The sequence below is a fragment of the Gracilinanus agilis genome, chromosome 1 (assembly GCF_016433145.1).
Source record: "Gracilinanus agilis isolate LMUSP501 chromosome 1, AgileGrace, whole genome shotgun sequence".
Taxonomy (NCBI): domain Eukaryota; kingdom Metazoa; phylum Chordata; class Mammalia; order Didelphimorphia; family Didelphidae; genus Gracilinanus; species Gracilinanus agilis.
This window is the reverse complement of record NC_058130.1, coordinates 797,748,563-797,768,948: the sequence shown is the minus strand read 5'-3', so window position 1 is coordinate 797,768,948 and position 20,386 is coordinate 797,748,563. Positions and strand designations below refer to the sequence as shown.

Sequence of the window (20,386 nt, the reverse complement as noted above, 5' to 3'; positions counted from 1 at the left end):
CCAAGGCGTCTCTGAGCCTCATCTGCCTCCATTGGATGGCTGGGAAAGGAGGCCGAAGTCTGCAGATGCCCCCCTTTAACTCTGAGACCCTGTCATGGGCCCTGACGGGGTCCTAGAGGCAAAGAGAAAAGGTTGGGGGGACTCCGGGGCTCTCTTGAGGTGAGGAATAGGAGCTTCTGGATCAGGACAGCTCAGAACCCTTTTGACCCGGCTTCTTTACAGGTCAGTCTGGACCTCCTCCGTCCCCCCAAGCCCTCAGAGGGCCCCCCTGTTCCCTCTGATCTTGGGGAACCGCCTGGTCTCTGCAGCCTCCTCCAGGCCAGTGTAAGTGCTTGTGGTGGGGGAGGGGCCGTCCACACACAAAGGCCCCTCAGATCTGTGAGATTACAATCAATATCCAATAACTGCAAGCCTTATATTTGATGCGATTCATTAATAATCGCTCGAAGTAAAAGAAATCGCCCCACTGAGCCCTCCCGGGCGTTCCACAAACCCTTTTCTAAATCTCAGCTTGCACCTGCTACAGCGGATCCTGGCCCTCCTTCCATTGGCCCCAGACGATCTGGTAAGCTTTGGGACCTCCGGATTCCAGACTGTTCTTATGTGAACGGGGAGCCCCGGCCAGGAGAGATCCGTGAAAACGATCGTCACACCGGCAGAGGATAACATCTAAAGAAGACTTTCCACTGCCGGGGAGGTGGGAGGAAACAACCTCCGCGCTGAAGAAGGAAGTGCCGGGATTTCTAACAGTTTCCCTGCCTGGATATCGGAGAGGCAAAGCCGGAGGGGAAAGATGGAGCTTCCATTCCTGGGGATGAGCCACACGTTTTGCTCTCCCCTATATTAGCACAATGAACAGCAGCTGCTCTGCCCAAGGCTTGAAAGGGACACGAGGCTAAAAAAACAAACTTCCGGTGCTTCTGGTGTGAACCTCATTTCAGGGGGCTTTCATGAATCCCGTGAGTTAATTAGCATCCACAGGAGGTCAGGACGAGGGAGGCAGACTGATAAAAGAAACTGCGCCTGCTCAGGACTGAGCCTCCCAATATGAGCCTCTTGGAGGGGAATGGTGAGGCGAAGCAGAGGAGAGAGGTCGTCTCTGTTCAACGATGAAAATCAACTACCCAACGAGGAAACGGAAGAATATAAAAAATGCTCAGAGAAAAAAAGCGGGTAGAGCCTCCATTGTCTCATTCCTCATCGGCTGGCCTTTTGCTCCATTTATAAAGACCGCTTTTTAATCACCACCATAAAAATGGGCCCTGACAGACTGGGAGCCACTCACTGATAAGGCTTGTTAGGAGGCCTTTGAACCTGTTCTGCTCCTATTAAACTGTTCACATCAACTGAGAACAAGGATAAAAAGACCCCAGTCACCAGGTCCCCAGCTTGGGAAACAACGGGATTAAGCTGGTGGAAGCAGGGGGCCTTCTCTGTGCTGTGCACAGAGCCTGGAAGCTTCCGCAGCAAAGAGATCAGAAGTGGAGAAAGCGTTTGAGTCATACTTTTCTGAAAGGGGGGGGGGGCGACGTCTCCCTGAAAAGTGTACAAAGTTCCAAGCATGGGGAAAGCAAAAAGCCACTCTGAGTAGAGCAAAGCCAGGGCTGGGCCTCCCCTGCAGACTGAGGAGCTGTCCAGCATCAGAAATTCTTGTGTTTTTTGTGATACTAAACCCTACTAATGACTAGGATAGAAGATTTCAGGGGGCCACAGCTGGCCCTGCTGGCCGTAGTTTGCCCATCACTGCTCTAGGATGTAGGAATGTGCGTGAGTGAGGTTCTGCTGAGAGTTGTAAAATAGCAGGTTTTTGCCCAGGGGATGGTGTCCTTCCAGAGCCCCACCAATGGGCCAAAACCATACTCTCCTTCTCCATTCTAGCAGGGCCAGTCCCAGGACCAGGCAGGGCACCTGCCTGAGAACAAGCTAGCCCAGAGAAGCCTAGACACATTATTAGATAGGAAGAGCCACTGTACCCGAGTAACCCAAGCCTTGGCCTCCGGGGGGCTGAGGATGGTGGCTCATCAATGGCCAACTCTCAAGTTCCCCAGCCAGGATCATCAGGTTGAAGATATAAGAATTTAAAATTTAGGTTTTATGCTAATATGAAAGTTCTAAAGTAACATGGTCGCCAATGAAAAAAATTAACTCTTAAATAGAGCACAAAAGCCATGTTCAGTCACTGCCAGACCTCTGAGGAAGGGGTCTGTCCCAGCTTAATCCTACTCTACTCTCACTATGCCCTGCCCTGGGTCTGTCTGAGGCCTCCTGGGATCCAGACACCTTCCCCAAATTTCCCAAACATTTACCTCTTGGGTCAAGGGCCAAGGACTGCTCAACTAGTCACCCAGTGGCTGGGCTGGAAGTCAAGGCCACATCTATTGCACCATCCCCTGCTACAAGCCGGCTGTGTGTACACCTGCACCAGAACAGCGTCACAATCTCCAAATCCTGATAGTTCCTTCCCAGAAAGAGAACTGGGTCTTGGGATGCCCAGGCCTGCCTGGGATGGCAGCTTCTGCTAGGAAACTTACCCCAGGACTGAGGTTAGGCAAGTCTAGAGAATGATGTTATAAAGAAAGGGAAAAGGATCCTTCTAGGGGATATAGATACCTAGTGAGGAGGAACTGTATCTTTGTATTCTCCCTAGGTGCTGGTGATGGGGGAACATCAACCCCAATCACCCTTGCTGGATGTTATAATTTCCCCTTCTAAATAAGTTTCCCAGGAAGGACCCCGAATGGCCAGGTGGATGGGTAACCCTTTCAGGTCCCACCTGGGGTTGGATCAATTATTAATATTGGGTTCTAATTAGCCTTGGATCATGTTTTTCATCTGACTGTGTTTGCTCCCTCCCCAGGGGTCATGATATAATGACCACTCAGGAAGGTACTTATTAAATACTTTATCTATGATCTTAATTAGGGAAAAGATATTCAGGATACGGATTGGAGATTGGAGACTCTGTTAATTTAATATCTATAATCTATAATCACTCAGGACTGGAGGCTATTGATTTAGTAAAGCTGGAGCTATTGTTCTTCACAACCCTTCTGGTTCAGCTTGGCCACTGCCAAACCAAAGAGTAGTCTGCTCTTGCTGCAGCTGTGTTGGTGATTTCCTCTCAGCTTTCTTATTATCAGTTTGGTGATATGTTAGCCTTGACAGCCTTCAGGAAGTATTCAAATCTTACCTCTCTCTTCTTCTTAGACCTCCCTTCTTCCCTTCACCACCCAGGGACCCAGAGACCTAAAGATCTAGGGAGATTCAGAGAAAGACCTCAATGACCAATGGTCAAAGACCCCTCCCAGATGGCTGTTTGGGGTATTTATACTCTCAGGCCAACTGACTTTTGCCCTTGGCTCACGGCATCTGGGAACATTCCAATGTCTCCAACTGCCTCCCTTGTCAATCAAGGTGAAGCCAACATTTCTCAGGGTTTGAATATAACAATGACCAGCTTCCTCCATCATCCTCTGGGCTCACTGGCAGTATTCTGGTCTAGTTCTCAGGGGAAGGTACATCTTTACTTCCTCAGCCCATGGCCAGACCTTGATGCTTGGGGCCGCTGACTCTGGCCACATCTGTGTCTCCATCGATCTGGGCTCACAAGACAATGGCCTCAGCAGGCCTGAGCCCAAAGGCAGGGTCCCAAACCCCCTAATTCAGGTGCTTCACTCACTAGTTGGCACAGACCTGTACCATCCTAAACCATGGACTAATGCCTGGGTACCAACCTTTGTTTCCTTGGACAAGGCCTGAACTATTCTAAAGAAGCCCCTGAGAACTCTCCTGTGCAATGAGTAGGCAGAGGTTCTGATGCCCACTGTGTCCCCTTCCACCCCAGGACATTCTAGCCCCACCCCAAAGAGCCTGTATTCCTCCACTGGGGCCAGCCTAAGAGATTCAAACTGGAGACAAGTGGGTCACTGCCTGGGGGCTCCATTTCCCCCAGCTATAAGAGGAGAATAGAGCCACCCAACTCCTGCTCTGAGCAGCACCAGGCCCTAATCATCACAGATGAGGCACCACTGGGTCCCTTCCCCCAGAGCTGAGCTGGTGTTAGGGATGCTGATGGGTCTGGTTAATGGAAAAGCCTCATCCAGAATACCACCAACCCACTGTCACCAGGCTCTGGCCCTGGAGCCTCAGCAAGGGTACAAGTCCCAATTCTGTGAAGTCCTGGGAGAGAAAGCTCAAGTCAGATATGAAGGACTAAGCTGCCCCCCAAACCTTCAAATGCTAGAGTCCCAGCTGGGATGCCAGGAGACAACACTACCGGCCACAGGGGCCCTGTTAGCTGCTTAATGGTTCTTGGGTGCCTACCTCAAGGCCAGAGCTGACCCTCCATCCAACCCACCTAGGATACATATAAGGCCTTCTTGTATAGACTGGAAGGGTAACAGGTCCCCAAAATTTGATTTTTGTGGAGCTAAATGGTTCTAATCACTGGCATGGAAAACCCATGGGGTCCATTCTGTTTATATGAACCAGTCTAAGACCACAGTGGAAAGAGCCTGGGGTCACCCTACTTTGGGGACCACAAGCTCAATAAGCAGGATGGCATTTAGAGACTCAGCAGTCTACCGCAGGGCCCCAGACCCCATGCATCCCAATGTAAAGGAACAGGGCTCTGGTTAAAAGTCAATGAGTCCTAAGACTCAGCACCAGCCCTTGCAGCCAAAACCCAGACCCTGGATTATGATGGATCTTTATCCTTCCTGTTAAAAGTTGGAATGGTTGTCTACCACTGACTCTTCAGGACTTCAGGATCAAACATGGGGCCTGAGCCACAACCTCTTGGGATAACAACTGAATATTCCAAGGACAACACCAGCCGTGACTCAGCCCTGCCCAGAACAGTGTGAAAGAGGCCAAGCTGGCCTCAGCCCTCCCCTCCCCCCCACTCTAGCCTGGGCTCCTTCAGCCTCTGGCTAGCTTGCCTGATATGGTCCAAGAATTTCCCCAGTGAGATCACTATGGTCTAATCACCAGATCAAGGTGGCCCATTGCCCCTCTCACAGAACCAAGGACATGCCAATGGTAATGTGTGCTCTGGTTAATCAGCCGGGGTCACCACTGTGCCACCGTCATCCTACCATCACCAGATTGAGCTTCACCAGACCCCCTGGCTCCACAATAGGGCCACAAATACTCAATTCTAGAGGACTTGCTGGAAGGGAGCCAAGATTTCCTCATCTTCCAGCCATGCCCTGGGCCCTGTGGACAAAGCTGGTGTTAAAAAGAAATGAATGGTTGATCAGAATATCTATATCTATCTCTGACTCTGTCTCCTGGATCATCTTGAGGATAGTTTGTATATATCAGCAGTTCCCAAACTTTTTTGGTCTACCGCCCCCTTTCCAGAAAAAATATTACTTAGCCTCCTGGAAATTAATTTTTTTTTAAATTTTAATAGCAATTAACAGGAAAGATAAATGCACCTGTGGCCATCACTGCTTCCCTGGATCACTTCAGCAACCACCAGGGGGCGGTGGAACCCACTTTGGGAATCACTGATATATGTGAATCTCAGAGATAGTATGGATAGAGGAGGGATTATGAGCTCAGGCCTAAAATGGCTATAGTCTGTGAGGGAGAGATACACACTCCTCTCACAATTGGTGTTGATATAATTTATGCCTGTCAGTTGTACCCTTCTAACAGTTTGCCCAGGCTGGGAACCCCTGAGAGGTTGGGTGGATGGTTAACCTCTCTAGGTCCCAACCTGAGGTTGGACTAGTTGTTGATAAGGGCTATTGACTGGCTATTGGAAACATTGTTATCTCACTGCGTATTGATCTCCCTTTCCCAAGGGCTTTGTTATAATAACCACTCAGGAAAGGTACTTGTTGGTAAAACACTATATTGAATCAATTGATGGGGTAAGGAAAACAAGGTAACAGGACTGAAGATTAGGAACCTTATTGCTAATTGATTGGATATTAATCTAATTGTTGATCAAGTCTGGAGATTGCTAGGCTTGTAGAAACTGGAGGCTCTTCACCTTCTCACTAACTGACCTGGCCACAGCCAAGCCAGAGATTAGGGAAGGCTCTTGATGATGTTGATGGATGAATCAGTATACTCTCTCAGCTCTAATATCAATGGTGTTGATTGATCACTAGCTCTCTGAGTTGGATAACAGGTCATAGGTTTCAGGCCTACCCTTTCACCCTTTACCTCCCTCCTCCCAAGTCCTTGCTCCAAAATGAGCCAGCCTACCTTGTCACTTGGGGGTATTTATAGGGCTGGGGCCAACTGAATTTTGCCTTTGGCTCATGGCACCTGGGAACATTCCAAGATTCTCAACTGCCAGTGTTGTCATTCAAAGTGGCCTCCATCTTGTCCTAGATAATGATTTTAACACTGAGTGACCCATTATATTCCATCTCTGATCATGAACCTGAGACTACACTACAGATGCAGTTGTACTTGGGGCCTAGAAACAAAGTTGATGCACCCACAGATGGAGAGCAGGGTGGAAGGATGAAAGCCACAGGGTGATCCAGTAATGTACACCCCAAACAATGTACTTGGGCCCTTGAAGATCCTGCCTATCAGGCCACATGTTCATTGCCCTTGGATCCTGTGCATAGGGAAATCTGGCCTTAAACTCCAGGACTTGTGTCCCATGATTCTGACTGGTTGACTGCAGGCTCACTAGATTTGATCAATCCATTGATTTTATTAATCTATAATAATAAAAGGAGAGAAAAAGGGGGGTCTGGGCCACATAAATGAATTGAGGGTATATATGTACATATAAAAGGCTGCTTGGGGAGGGGGGATGTCTCTACTCTTCATAAGGAGAGATTTGTATCTCCCATCTGAAGGGTACCTAATTTTCACTAATTTACTATAGAAGAAGCCAATAAAAGATTACTAATATTAATTAATGTATGCTGGAGAATAATGCATGATTTTATTCCAAACAATTAGGTTTGTCTCCAGTGTGGATTCTCTGATGCTTAGCAAGAGAGCCTCTCCTTGTAAAAGCCTTTCCACATTGTTAAGAGTCATAAGGCTTCTTCTCTGGTGTGGATTCTTTGATGTGCAGCAAGTTTGCTACTCTGTGTGAAAGCCTTTCCACACTGTTTACATTCATAAGGTTTCTCTCCAGTATGGATTCTCTGATGTGCAGCAAATTTGCTCCTCCCTGTGAAAGCCCTTCCACACTGTTTACATTGATAAGGTTTCTTTCCAGTGTGGATGCTCTGATGTGCACCAAGAAACTCCCTATGTGTGAAAGTCTTTCCACTCTGTCTACATTGATAAGGATTCTCTCCAGTGTGGATTCTCTGATGTGTAGTGAGAGAGTCCCCCCAGGTGAAAGCCTTTCCACACTGTTTACATTCAAAAGGTTTCTCTCCAGTGTGGATTCTCTGATGTGCAGCAGTTTGCTGCTCTGTGTGAAAGCCTTTCCACACTGTTACATTCATAAGGTTTCTCTCCAGTATGGATTCTCTGATGTGCAGCAAGTTTGCTCCTCCCTGTGAAAGCCTTTCCACACTGTTTACATTGATAAGGATTCTCTCCAGTGTGGATTCTCTGATGTGTGGTGAGAGAGTCCTTCCAAGTAAAAGCTTTTCCACACTGTTTACATTCATAAGATTTCTCTCCAGTGTATATTCTCTGATGGACAGCAAGGGAGTCCCTCTGTGTGAAAGCCTTTTCACAGTCTTTACAATCATAAGGATTCTCTCCAGTGTGGATTCTTTGATGTGCAGTGAGGGAGACTTTCCAGGAAAAGGCCTTTTCACACCATTTACATTCATAAGGTTTCTCTCCAGTGTGGATTCTCTGATGTGCAGCAAGTTGGCTCCTCCGTGTGAAAGCCTTTCCACACTGTTTACATTGATAAGGATTCTTTGCAGTGTGGATTCTTTGATGGCAGTGAGAGACACCTTCCAGGTAAAAACATTTCCACAGTGTTTACATTCATAAGGTTTCTCTCCCGTGTGGATGCCCTGATGTTCTCCAAGCTCAGAATTCTGAGTGAAAGATCTGTCACCTTTATCACTCGGAGAAAACATCTCTAAACTTTTATGTTTTGGATGTCTAAAGAGGTCTAAAATCCAGCCAAAGGCCATTCCCCCTAGGTTACCTTGATACATGGGAATTTCAGGTTTCTCACGTGAATGAACAAGCCCTACTTCTTCAAAAAATGCTTTTCTATATTTGCTACCCTGACAAAAGCCATTTCCTGAAGTCAATTTCATATACTGATTTAGGACTGAATATTGGCTGAGTTTCTCTGCAGTATCATAAAATTCACAGTCACTTTTTGGATGTTTTTTCCCCATGATATTAGAGTCACAGATTTCTCTCAAAATGAAGTCACAGGGACCCTCATTCATGCATCTTTGGGGGCCAGATCCTTCCTCAAAAAGGCTCAGCTTTGTAGACATCTCCTTCACTTCAAAACTGGTCTCAGCCTCTGAAGAAAACGAATAATGATATCAACACAGAAGGAAGGAGCACACACACACACACACACACACACACACACGTATATTTCCTCTGATAGCAGAAAGTAAACTGATTTTTTTCTACTTCCCTAGGCAAAAAAGATTTGTTAAACTTAAACAAGAAGCACCAGTCAAATAACTACTATGATAAGGAGAGCAATTTTAAGAGTTACAAATATCATCTTTCCACTAAGTATATAAACAATAGGACCTTCTGGAGTCCTATAAATATTCTCTTTCTTATTTACCTTTTTATGCTTCTCTTAAATTTTGGATTGGGACATCACCTTTTCTGTTTTGGTCTGCTCTTTTCTTCATGAATGCTTGGACATTCCCTTTTATTAAATAGCCATTTTTCGCCCTGAAAGTAGACAATCAGTCTTGATGGGTGGCTAATTCATGGTTATAAAACTAGTTTCCTTGCCTTCCAGAATCTCATATTACAAACCATTATGTTCCTTTAATGTAGAAGGTCCCAGATCCTGTGTAATAAATCCTGGGGCTCTATGATATTTGAATTGTTTCTTAGTGGCTTAGTTTGAGTTATTTCACCTTAACATAGGATTTCTTCAATTTGGATATAATATTCCCGGAAGTTGTCATTTGGGGATTTATTACAGAAGGTAATCTGTGGATTCTTGCCATTTCTTTTTCAACCTATGATTCAAGAATATCAAAGCAGTTTTCCTTGATAATTTCTTGTAATCTGACATCTAAGGTTTTAAAAAAAACATATAGTCTAATAAATCTTATGTCTTTCCTGGATCTTTTTTCCAGGGCAGGTGTTATTTTCAATGAGATATTTTATATTTTCTTCTCATTAAATTCTTTTTATTTTGTTTTATGATTTCTGGATGTCTCATGAAGTCCTCCGGTTCTATATGCCCAATTCTAATTTTAGAAGAATTCTTTTTTTCCATTCGGGCCATTTTACTTTCCTGGAATTCTTTTCTACATTATATATTTTTACCCTATTTTTGCACTTGGTCAACTCTCCTTTTAAAGAAACTCTTTTCTTCACTGGATTTTTGTGATTCTTTTGTCACTTGATCAATTTGGCTTTTTCAGGTCTTATTTTCTTTCTGCATTACTTTCATTTCTTTTTCCCATTTTCTTCTACTTCTCTCATTTGATTTTTGAATTCCTTTTTGAACTCTTCCAGCACCTGAGACCAATTCCCACTATTATTTGAAATTTTTCATGTGAAAGCTTTCATATCCCAATCCCCACCAGAGTCTCTGCCTTGTTCTTCTCTGACTCCTAAGACATTTTCTACGCTTAGATGTTTCTTTTTGCTATTTGCTCATTTTCTGAGATCTTTTTTCCCCACTTTGACTTCTATCTCTGTTCTTGGGGTAGAGGGGACATTCTCCTAAACTTCAGTTTTTCCTTGCTGCTTTCCTCAGTTGTAGTTCTGGTTTTCTGCAACTTTCATTTCTTCCAAGGTAGTAACATAGGCCATGGGCTGGGTGCTCTGAAAGCTGCTGATTTAGTTTCTTCTAGGGAGACTGATGGCTTGCAGGGATCAGAGAACGGGGAGCTACTTTGCTCTGAGGTTAGGGGCTGCATGTCAGGCTTGAACTGGCAAAGTCAACTTAGACACTCACTACAGCCTTGTGCTAAGCCTTTGCATTCCACAGGGTGTACATGGGATGCATTAATAATGCAGGATTAAGAAGGGTCCTGGGTCTGGAATTTGGCCTGTGGCCAGATTCAGAACTGTTATGATGTTAATAACAGATAGTTTGGAGAAGCAGATAAATGTGTCAGGGCCAAATAGAGCTTTATGTCAAGAGCCAGAGATTGACAGGCTACAGTGAGGAAAGGAGGGGGCTAAACACTCCTGGCTCTCAAACCCCTCCCCCTCTAACTGCTTCTGCTTCAGATGATAATGAAGACAGGAATAAGATTCTTCTGGTAAGTTTCAGTTATGGCTGAAACCCCAACTGATGTTCTTTCTTCTTTAATTATATTCCTCACAGATCTGTTAGAAGTGTATATTGAAGCTAGTAATCTAACTGATGAGGACAGAGAAGACCTTCTTAAACTGGCAGCCAACAGGATTCAAACTAGATGTTCAGATTGAGTTGTGAGTATCTTTCCCAAATAATTATCAGGCACAGATTTGAAGATAAAAAGTTATATTAGGAATTAACAAGGAAAATTAGAGAAGTTAATGAAGGTTTTAGGATAATGAGAGGAGACCCTGAACTGTTAAATTGATGCCTCCCTTCCCCCCTCCTCACTGGAGGGGATGAAGCACTTAACTAAAACTGGCTCTCTTGCTATTGATACATATCTTACTCTCTAATCACTAAGTAATTATATAATTATATTAATAAAGAATAATAATAACAAACAGGCTAGCCCTATGAGTAGAAACCACTGGATTATGCTACAATGGCCACCTCAGGAGAAACCCCAAGTCAAGAGTAGCAAGCAGAGTGTCTGCTCACATCCACTCCCACAAATTAACTGTCTCCAACCTTTCTCAACTGCCCCCTCACCCAAAGTTCTCCAGGGGGGGTCCCCTGGAATTCTGGGTGAGGCTATCCCTGTACCTTTGCAGGGATTCCATGCTTTGCATCTCCACACAACAGAACGTGGGGTAATAATCGAAGGTGGTGGATGGTCTACACTCCTCAGTGCAGAATTTTAGTTCCAGTTCTCCTTCTATCCTTTTCTGCCTAATACTCTTTCTGCCTAACTTTCAAGTTGTTTTCCTCAGGAAAGTCACTTCACTCTTACATGTTTGTTCTGAGACTAGTCATATATAAGCACAGTTTAAGGTTGCTCTGAGATTCTCAGGGGGGTTCCAGCTTTTCCTTCTCCTATGTGGCCTTTTTGCTACACCTCCTCCATTAATACTTAATTACAGGAAACCTTTCTAAAGACCAGACCCAGTCCAATGGGGGAAAGGGCTGCCTTGAGTAGCATCCATGCACTTTTCAGGTACAGGGTTCCCTTCCATGCCCATCTTCAAGGAAAAGCTGCCTTGGTATAAACAGAGAATTTACACACAAATTTCAGTTCTAATTAGAGGCTGGACTAGATGACTTCTGAGATTAGCTTCAAGAATGTAAATCTGTAACAGTGATTTACAATTTTCACTTGAAGCCATCTAAAACAGAGGAGAAACGATTTCAGGAGCAAGAAAGGAAAATCTCAGTTTCCTATCACATAATTCAAAGATTTTTTTAATGAAAAGCAGAAAGGAGGGGAACTCTGCAGAGAGTTCCACACTTTGCCATTTTAATTATTAACAAAGGCTCAAAATCCTCTACATTTGATTGGAATAAAGATATTCCCTTAATGGCAGATTCAGAGTTCACACAGGAAATGGTCCTTACCCACAAAGAGTACATTCTACACATTCTCCAGCATCACCTCCTGGTACAGCTCTTTCTGAAAAGGGTCCAATTGGTACCATTCCTCCTGGGCGAAGGCCACAGACACATCCTTGAAAGTTATTGACCCCTAAAATAGCAAAAGTCACAATATTGAGAGCGGAACCTTCAGATTTCATCTAGTACAACCCTCATCCACTGACTAGAGGAAACGGAAGCACACAAGGGATTTATGCCAAACTCCTAACTTTGAAGGCTGTCAGAGCAAGCACTTGAGTCCAGTCATTCAGAGCCCAATGGAATACTGACAAAGGCATTTTGTATCTGAAGTGAGAATCATGTTGTAAAGAGTAAAACCTAGAGAAGTGTCTTATTTTGAAATGCTTTTCCTGTGGCATCAGGAAATTGGGAATTGCCCTCTGAGTGAAGTATGTGATTCTGTGGAGGAGAAAAAGATAAGGTGATCTGGAATTATTCCTCATTAGAAGTGTCAAGAGTTAATTGTGCATTGGCTATGGTGGGGGAGGGAGTTGGAGGAGAGGGAAAGAACATGAAACATGTAACTATGGGAAAATATTCAAAACACTAATAAATAGATAAATTGACCACCAAAAAAAAAAAAAAGAAGTGTTAAGAGTTGATCTGGTAAGAACTCTTTCTGAAGAGTTTCTGAGAAGGTAGCACGTACTGTGTATTCTAAGGGCAAAGTATTACCAGTGATCTGTGAGTAGAAAACAAAGGAAAAGGAATTCTCTATCTGATTTCCTAAAAGGCTGAAACACTCTTATTTAGATGAAAGCATAAAGAGGCTTCTTGATTCTACTTAAGTGAAGAAGCAGCCTCATGTTTAATTGAGAATTTTGGGAACCAATGGGTATAATGTGCCATAGCCAAAACATTCTGTCTTTGATTCATGATGAATAACATTTGTTACTGGAATATATTCCATCATTTTATATTTAGTTACATAAAAAGATGAATATAATGAGGAAAAGAAGGGTTGTTAATCATTTTACTATATGTTTTGTTGACTGAGCTATTTCAAAAGAAAGCCACCGACAGTATAATGATTAGAATTCTCAAGAGGCAGAGTTTCTACATTTTAAATAATTTATTAATTGACTGGTCATTTAATATGGTCAGTTGGCATCCTCCAAAATCTAAAAGATAGAAAAATGTGTAGGACAAGCTAGCAGAATAAAAATGACAACCCTACCCAAATTGATCTACTTCTTCAGTGCCACAGCTATCAAACTACCAAAAATTTTTTTATAGAATTAGAAAAAATTATAACAAAGTTCATCTAGAGCAGTGATTCCCAAAGTGGGTGCTACCACCCCCTGGTGGGTGCTGCAGCGATCCAGGGAGGTGGTGATGGCCACACTTTTTTTGTATCACATTCTATTCTGAGTTCAATAAATAGTTTCGTAATTTCCAGGGGAAGCTAAGTAATATTTTTTCTGGAAAGGGGGCGGTAGGCTAAAAAAATTTGGGAACCACTGATCTAGAAGAACAAAAAATCAAGAATATCAAGGGAACTAATGAAAAATAATGTCAAGGATGGTGACCTAACAGTACCAGATCTTAAACCATACAATAAAGCAGTCATCATCAAAACAGTATGGTTCTGGCTAAGAGATATGTAAGGGTTAAAAATGGTTTGACTAAATATATAAGTTAAAAAAGAATTATTGTAGTCACTACTTATAAAATTAACTGTAGTTAGGAGGCTGTTACCAGCTTTTTACTAGCTTTATTACAACAGGGTAGAGGTAGTAAAGAGGGAAATGTAGAAAGGTGATAGGGGAATTCTCTAGCCCCAAAGACTCAAGGATTAAAAAAAAGACTGCCCTCTTTAAACCCAGTATCTTAGCATGTTGCTTTATCCATTGCATGCCAGACATTTCTTTAGCCCACAGTATAAATTGGTAAACTGAGTTAAGTTCTTATGGTTAAATAAAATCCCTGATATATGCAGTTTGTACCAATTACACTCATTTTTACATTCAACCAATGCAATGACATTCTTATTCTAAAAGTATATCTTGTAACAGTATTCCAAACAAATTGATAAGACGTTACATCTTAAATTTATAGACTTAAACTTTCTCCTTTTTTAATGTCAGTATTCTAAATAAGTAAAAGAACCTGTAAACACTTTTCCTTGAAGAATCTCAGTGCTTGTATGAGATGAAATTGTGCATTATCCTCCAGCATACATCAATCAGTATTAGTAATCATAGACTGGCAACTTCCTATAGAAAATGAGTGAGAGTGAGGTTCCTTTCAGAAAGAAGATACCAAACTCTCCTTAGGAAGAGTAGTGAAATCCATCTTTCCAAGTAGCTATACGCACACACACACACTACATAAATATAGACCTTTAATACACTTTTCTAATGTGGCAAAACCCTCTCCTTCCCTCCACATGGGAACAGTGTCCCACTTCCCATGGGAAGTGTCTTAATACAAGTTCTAACCGTCTACACATCCTAAATGTTTCAGCCTAAAAGACCTTGGACATGTCTAAATTCTGACTCAACTCAGAAATGGGAAACTTAAGGAATTCTCCCATCAGTTTGAAAGCTCTGGGAAAAACTTAAGAAGGGGAGAACAAGAAAAAGCAATATAATATACACAAACATTGTGTTATACACAGGTGGAGGGTGAGATGAACAAAAGTACAGTGTTAAATCCCTATAAATTCTGAATTCATGTGAACATCTTTGGGCTCTGCTGCTAAGAGATCACTCAAGGTCAAGGCTGTGCTCTTGACCTCTCCCTTTTCCTAAATAAAGGCTGCATTTTCTCTGCTAGCATCTATCTAAGTCTCCTGTCTGCCCATTAGAGTGATTTCAGGGGGTGCAGGGTCCCCTCCCCCTGCAAATTCCACTCCACACATGCTTAACTACCTCTTCTTTCTATAAGAATGGTAATACATTTCTAATATTACAGATTGTTGAATTATTGTATTGAATTCAGCACTTAGTAATACAAGACTGTCTCTTATCTGTATACTAGCTTGTATTATATATATATATATATATGTATACATATATATATTATATATGTTAATTGCTTGTAGATCTCAAAACAACTTCTCCCTCCCAGAGTTGATAACAGGGCTTGATTGTTGTCTCAATTCATAAACCTACCACATCTTCTATCAGCAGGCTGGCTATTTTACTAAGGGATGATTCCATTTAGAAGATTATTTTCAAAGTAAAAACCAGAGATGAAGTCTTATTTTAATTTACCAGGATGGAGAACAATCATGATATGTTTAACAATTTAAAACCCTTTTAATGGCTGAGATTAACACTATGATTCTTTGAAGATTAAGTCTAAGGATTTCTGTCTTTTAATTCATTCAACCATTTTGTTCAATTAAATGTCAAGGATAAAAGCATCCCTCACAATACTAAATGAGAGACTTCCGTGTGTGGGATCCATATGGCTACGAGGGGTTCAAGCTGCAGCACAGAATTCCATAGTGCCCCCCAGAACTCTAAGAGAGGGGGCAGTTAAAGGCAGTTGGAGTCCTGGTATAAAAAGGCAGGACACCTGGCTTGCAGGGTCTTGGGTCTTGGGTTCTGGGTCCTGATCCTGATGTGGCTGCTGTCTCTGCAAACTGTGTGGCTCTGAGCTGAGCCATTCAGTCTCTGACAGCCAAAGCTGTTTTACTTTTGTTAGACCTTCAAACAATACCACAGTCTACCTTAGTTTAGCTATCTAGGTTTTGAAGAAGAATATTTATAGGATTAGAGAGCAGATCAATCATTCAACATACTTTTCCCCCTTTGGGGGAGGGGCTGCTTTTGACATAGCTGGTTTATATAGTTTCTCCTTATCTATCAACCCTAAACCATATTCCTCCCTCCCATTTCCTGATATCATTAAATCCTTATCAACTAGGAACAGTGTCTGGATATAGATATTTTGGGGATATACTCACAACCTCCATAAGCCAAAATTCCTCTTACTGGTGTCCCTGAAGTTAATACTAATCTCTGAGCCAGTGAGCTTTTAAGACATCAAACCACCAATTCTATCCTGTGGGTAAATAATTCAGAGAAAGAAATCATCATAAGGAGTTTAGCCTTTCCCCAATTACCATTTTGGTCCAGAAGTTATCCACCCAGATTGTCCACCATTACCAAACTGTTAACTGACTTTCCAACTGCTTAGTGGGAGGGGGGAGGTGAAGGAGCACTTCCACAAGCTCCTGCCTCTCCCTTTCAGTCAAGCCTGTCTGTGTGGGTGTGTCTCTCCAAAGACCTGGGATTAGGGAGACTTCATCACTACTGACCCCTGACATCTTAAAGTTTCCCTAATCCTACAATAGGTATAAAATACTACATCAAAAAGGTAAAATCTTTATATGGGAAGAAATTTCAAAGCTTTTACCTTTAGCCTCCCTTTTTCTACTCATTTCTTCAAAGATACAGACCTTAATCTCTTCTCTAACAGGTGTTTCATTCATGTTACAAATTCTATCATATGAAGAAACTATCATTTCAATCTCTTTTTAGATCAGACTCAGATATATTTATCTCTACTGCTGATCGGATTGATGTTTAAAATAAAAGAAGAGTAAATAGGAACATGATGTAACTATGGTCAAGTGTACAGAAAATGTGCAACAGTTAAAGTGACTTTATAACACTTACAAAGAGAATGAACAGAAAAACGTAGTCCTAAATTACATCAAAACAGAAATTTGAACATAGTACAGACCCAAGAAAGATGATCAGAAATCTAAAATATAACCACAGAATCATCACACTTAGGGGTGGTTATGAATAAAAAAATGTAATTCTAAGTGAACTCTTTAAAAAAACATGACCTTAAGTAGCCACTGAGGAAGTAAAATCAACACTTCACAGATGAAAATGCAATCTTAAATCACTGCAATCTTAAATCACAAAACCTTTGGTCATGCCTGGGAAGGCTTAACTTTATAAAATTGCCAGGCCTCAGCATGTCATGATTTGCAAGCAGGAGCTGAAAGGATCTTCCAATCAAGCATTTTTTTTAATATTTTATTTTTTTAGAAAAATTTTCCATGGTTCCATGATTCATGTTTTTACTTTCCCCTTCACCACCCCCCCTTCAATCCCCACCCCCATATCCAATGTGCATTTCTACTGGTTTTAAACATGTGTGATCAATCAAGACTTATTTACATATTATTGATAGTTGCATTGGTGTGGTCCTTTCAGGTCTACATCCCTAATCATGTCCGCATCAAACCATGTGTTCAAGCAGTTGTTTTTCTTCTGTGTTTCCTCTCCTGTAGTTCTTCCTCTGAATGTGGGTAGCATCTTTTCCATAAATCCCTCAGAATTGTCCTGGGTCATTGCATTGCTGCCATTACAGAAGTCCATTACATTCGCCAATCAAGCATTTTAAAGAAGTTCTTAAGGAGGTTCACAGACTATATTAAAGGTTCACATTACTTTTTCAATGAAAGAATAACAAGGAAACCAGGAGGAGTTTTCAGTCATGATTTCTTTTTTTTTTCTTTTTTTCTTTTTTAAACCCTTAACTTCTGTGTATTGGCTCCTTGGTGGAAGAGTGGTAAGGGTGGGCAATGGGGGTCAAGTGACTTGCCCAGGGTCACCCAGCTGGGAAGTGTCTGAGGCCGGATTTGAACCTAGGACCTCCCGTCTCTAGGCCTGGCTCTCTATCCACTGAGCCACCCAGCTGCCCCCAGAGTCATGATTTCTAATAGCTGATCCTGATGCCAGGATGAGTTCTAACGAAAAGAAAATCAAATGAGACTTGTGGGATGAAATAGATTCTCTGCATATGAATCCTGGAAAAATTTCTGCTCTAAACTGTGATGGGTAAGATTTGCCAGCTTTTGGGGCTGCCACGGACATTATTTTGAGTCTTGAGTTCTGTTATAGTTGTCTGTTGGGTCCTTGATCATGAAGTCGATAATCCACCATTACAGAGAAAAGCCACAAGTTACTCAGAAGGAATGTGCTGGAACAGTCACGAGGAGATCTTTGTCTGGATACTCTTTTTCTACTCTTTCAATGGGTACTTTTGGAATTTTCTCCTGCTTTTTGCCTTGCCGACAACTCGCCCTAGAGTGATCTGTATAATCTGAACCATCTGAAACATCCTCATTAAGAACAGAGATTTTTTTCCAAGTCTACAAAGTGATATTCTTCTTTTTGCTTTGTTGGCTTAAAGACACAGTTAAAGAAAGCTCAGTTAAGTGGCTCAGTGGATGGAGAATCAGGTCCAGAGACGGGAGGTCCTGGGTTCAAATCTGCCCTCAGACACGTCCTAGCTGTGTGACCCTGGGCAAGTCACTTCACCTCCATTGCCTAGACCTTACCGCTCTTCTGTCTAGGAACCAATACATAGTATTGATTCTAAGACAGAAGGTGAGGGTTAAAAAAGAAAAGAAACCCCAAGTGAGTAAGTTCTTCCCTGGTGAGAGGATTTAACTCGTGTTTTCTCTCTTGCCGTCCTGCCCACAGTAAAGGATGCTGCTCTGATAACTTTAGACATTTTCAGAAGAAATCTCTGCCCTCCACACCTGTCCTCCCAGGCAGATACACGTCACTCCATTGAAGGATGGAAGCAGGCGGGTGCTGAGCCCTGAACCTCTGCAGCCCACTCCGGGCCACCAACAGCACCAGCATCGCTGCTGACTCAGCCAAGTGGCTGCTGGTGTCCCACAGCAGCTGCTGCCCACTGACAGGGAGCCCAACACCCTCCACACTGTCTGTGCCTGGAAGAAAGCTGGTCAGGGTTCGATTCTTTTACGTAACGATGTTTATCTGATTTGTGATCCTCCAAACGGGGAGCCACAGCAGGTTCCTCCTCCTTCTCCGGCAACCTCGGCTTCTGCATGTTGTCCCCGTCCAGGCAGGTTTCTGTCCAGCCTGACCAGCTCCTGTCAGGGCTGTCTGAAGTCGGGGGAAACACGGAAAAGCTTCTATGATACAGATTTCCGTCGCTAGAGATGACACTAAAGGAGTTGTCTGGCAGGAATAGGAACGCCCGGCTGTGACGCTGGGTTCGAATCCACGTAAGGATCTCGGGCCAGAGCGCTGTTTCCAACAGGCGACTCTTGGCGCTCTCCAGGCTGTGCGTTCTCTGAGACGGTGTCACACTCAGACCTCGGCCTGGAAGGCATTTTCTGACTGGCGAGAGGAATCCTGTAACCCGAGTCCCGGCAGTTCAAGCTGCTGGACGTGCCTAACCGTGGCGCCCAAACACAGGCACGAACCACCTATGCCAGCGACCTCCCTGCGCATCACCGAATACCATATTGGAGCTTCCCAGCACTGACGAGGTGCGGGCGGGTCTGCGGGGAGCGCCCCGCCCCCGCCCCGCTGTTTGGGTCTGTATAATGAGGGTTTGCTCCCCAGAACTCTGACTCCCAGCATCCCACTCTCTTTCCCACGTTACGTCCTTCCGTTTTGGATATAAAGATGGGGCGTGGCCCGGCCTCTCTTTTTTCCTTTTCCTGTGAATGCAGCTGGCCAAGCTTTTCTTCACTCAGGTTTCCTTTTGTTCTTGTGTTTCTTTTACTTCAAGTGAGTATTAATAAAGCTCGTCACATGTGCTACAGATCTGAGGGCGTTTGTTTGGCCAGCAGCAGAATGTTCTCTTAGAAGGGAATTGCACACAACAAGGTTCAGTAACTTATTCTTTTTTACGTAGCGGAAAATTTATATACCTAAATACTTGCATCAAATGGGGGGGCCGCAGGGGGAGCCGGGCATCAAGTGGGAGCGGGGAGCGTGCTGGCATTTCTCCAGTGCCGAGTCAGGGCTCCTCCTATGGCATGTGGGCACGGGCACCCCCCACCCCCGCTGCCCCCTGACCAGGATCCCGTGGGCTGCTTCTCCCCTTGGTCTCTTCTGACCTGGATGTCCCCCTGGGGGAGGGGTAGGACCAGCCCCTCCCCCAGCCTGTGACTGCACCCCCCTCCTCCAGCTGCTTTCTTGAATCCCTCCCCCACCACAAGCACTTACACTGGCCCCGGGCTCCGGCCCCGCCTCTCTGGCTGCACATGCGCACAAGCTCAGAAAGCCGGCCCTGGTCCACCAGGGTCTTCCCGCCCCGCAGGAGTGCTGGAGCAGAAAGTCTGAGGAGCCAAAGGGGGGAGCCCGGGCCGCCCCTCCCCCTCTCACCAGGAAAGGTCCGAGAAGCACAGATATGCAGCTTCCAGGAGAAGAGATGGCCCACAAAAATTTCCCAATATGCCCCGAGGGCCAGAGAGGGGAGGAGCCAAGGGTAGGGAGGAGTCAGGAAACCGGCATTCTGGGAAATGGAGTCTTCCACAGCGGAGGGCCAAGACCTGCCTGCATGATGTCGTGACTGAGGCACTCTGGGAAATGGAGTCCCACGTGGGCCCCTGCTGTAGAGACTTAATGGGGGAGGAGTCATAGGAATTGTTCAGGGGTTGGGGGGTGGGGAGGGTGGACAGAGGCCTGCAGCCTTCTCGCCCCGCCCCCATTTCCCCTTCCTGCCCTGGCAGCTGCTTCTTCCTCAGACTGGAAGCTGCCTCAGGCTAAGGCCTGGCACACAGCAGGTGCCTAA

At 44.0% G+C, this 20,386-nt stretch overlaps 1 protein-coding gene across 1 annotated transcript in view; it reads left to right on the top strand.

Annotated features, from left to right (window-relative positions):
* Positions 1–19,129, top strand: part of LOC123230571 (zinc finger protein 2 homolog) — a gene marked incomplete at its 5' end in the record, with an annotated part of 109,304 nt that extends 90,175 nt beyond the window's left edge. The window contains 2 exons of the mRNA XM_044656705.1: positions 18,448–18,601; positions 18,923–19,129. Of these exons, the coding sequence (XP_044512640.1) occupies positions 18,448–18,601; positions 18,923–19,129 (361 nt within the window). The remainder of the gene's footprint in view (positions 1–18,447; positions 18,602–18,922) is intronic.
* Between the last annotated feature and the right edge of the window lie 1,257 nt (positions 19,130–20,386).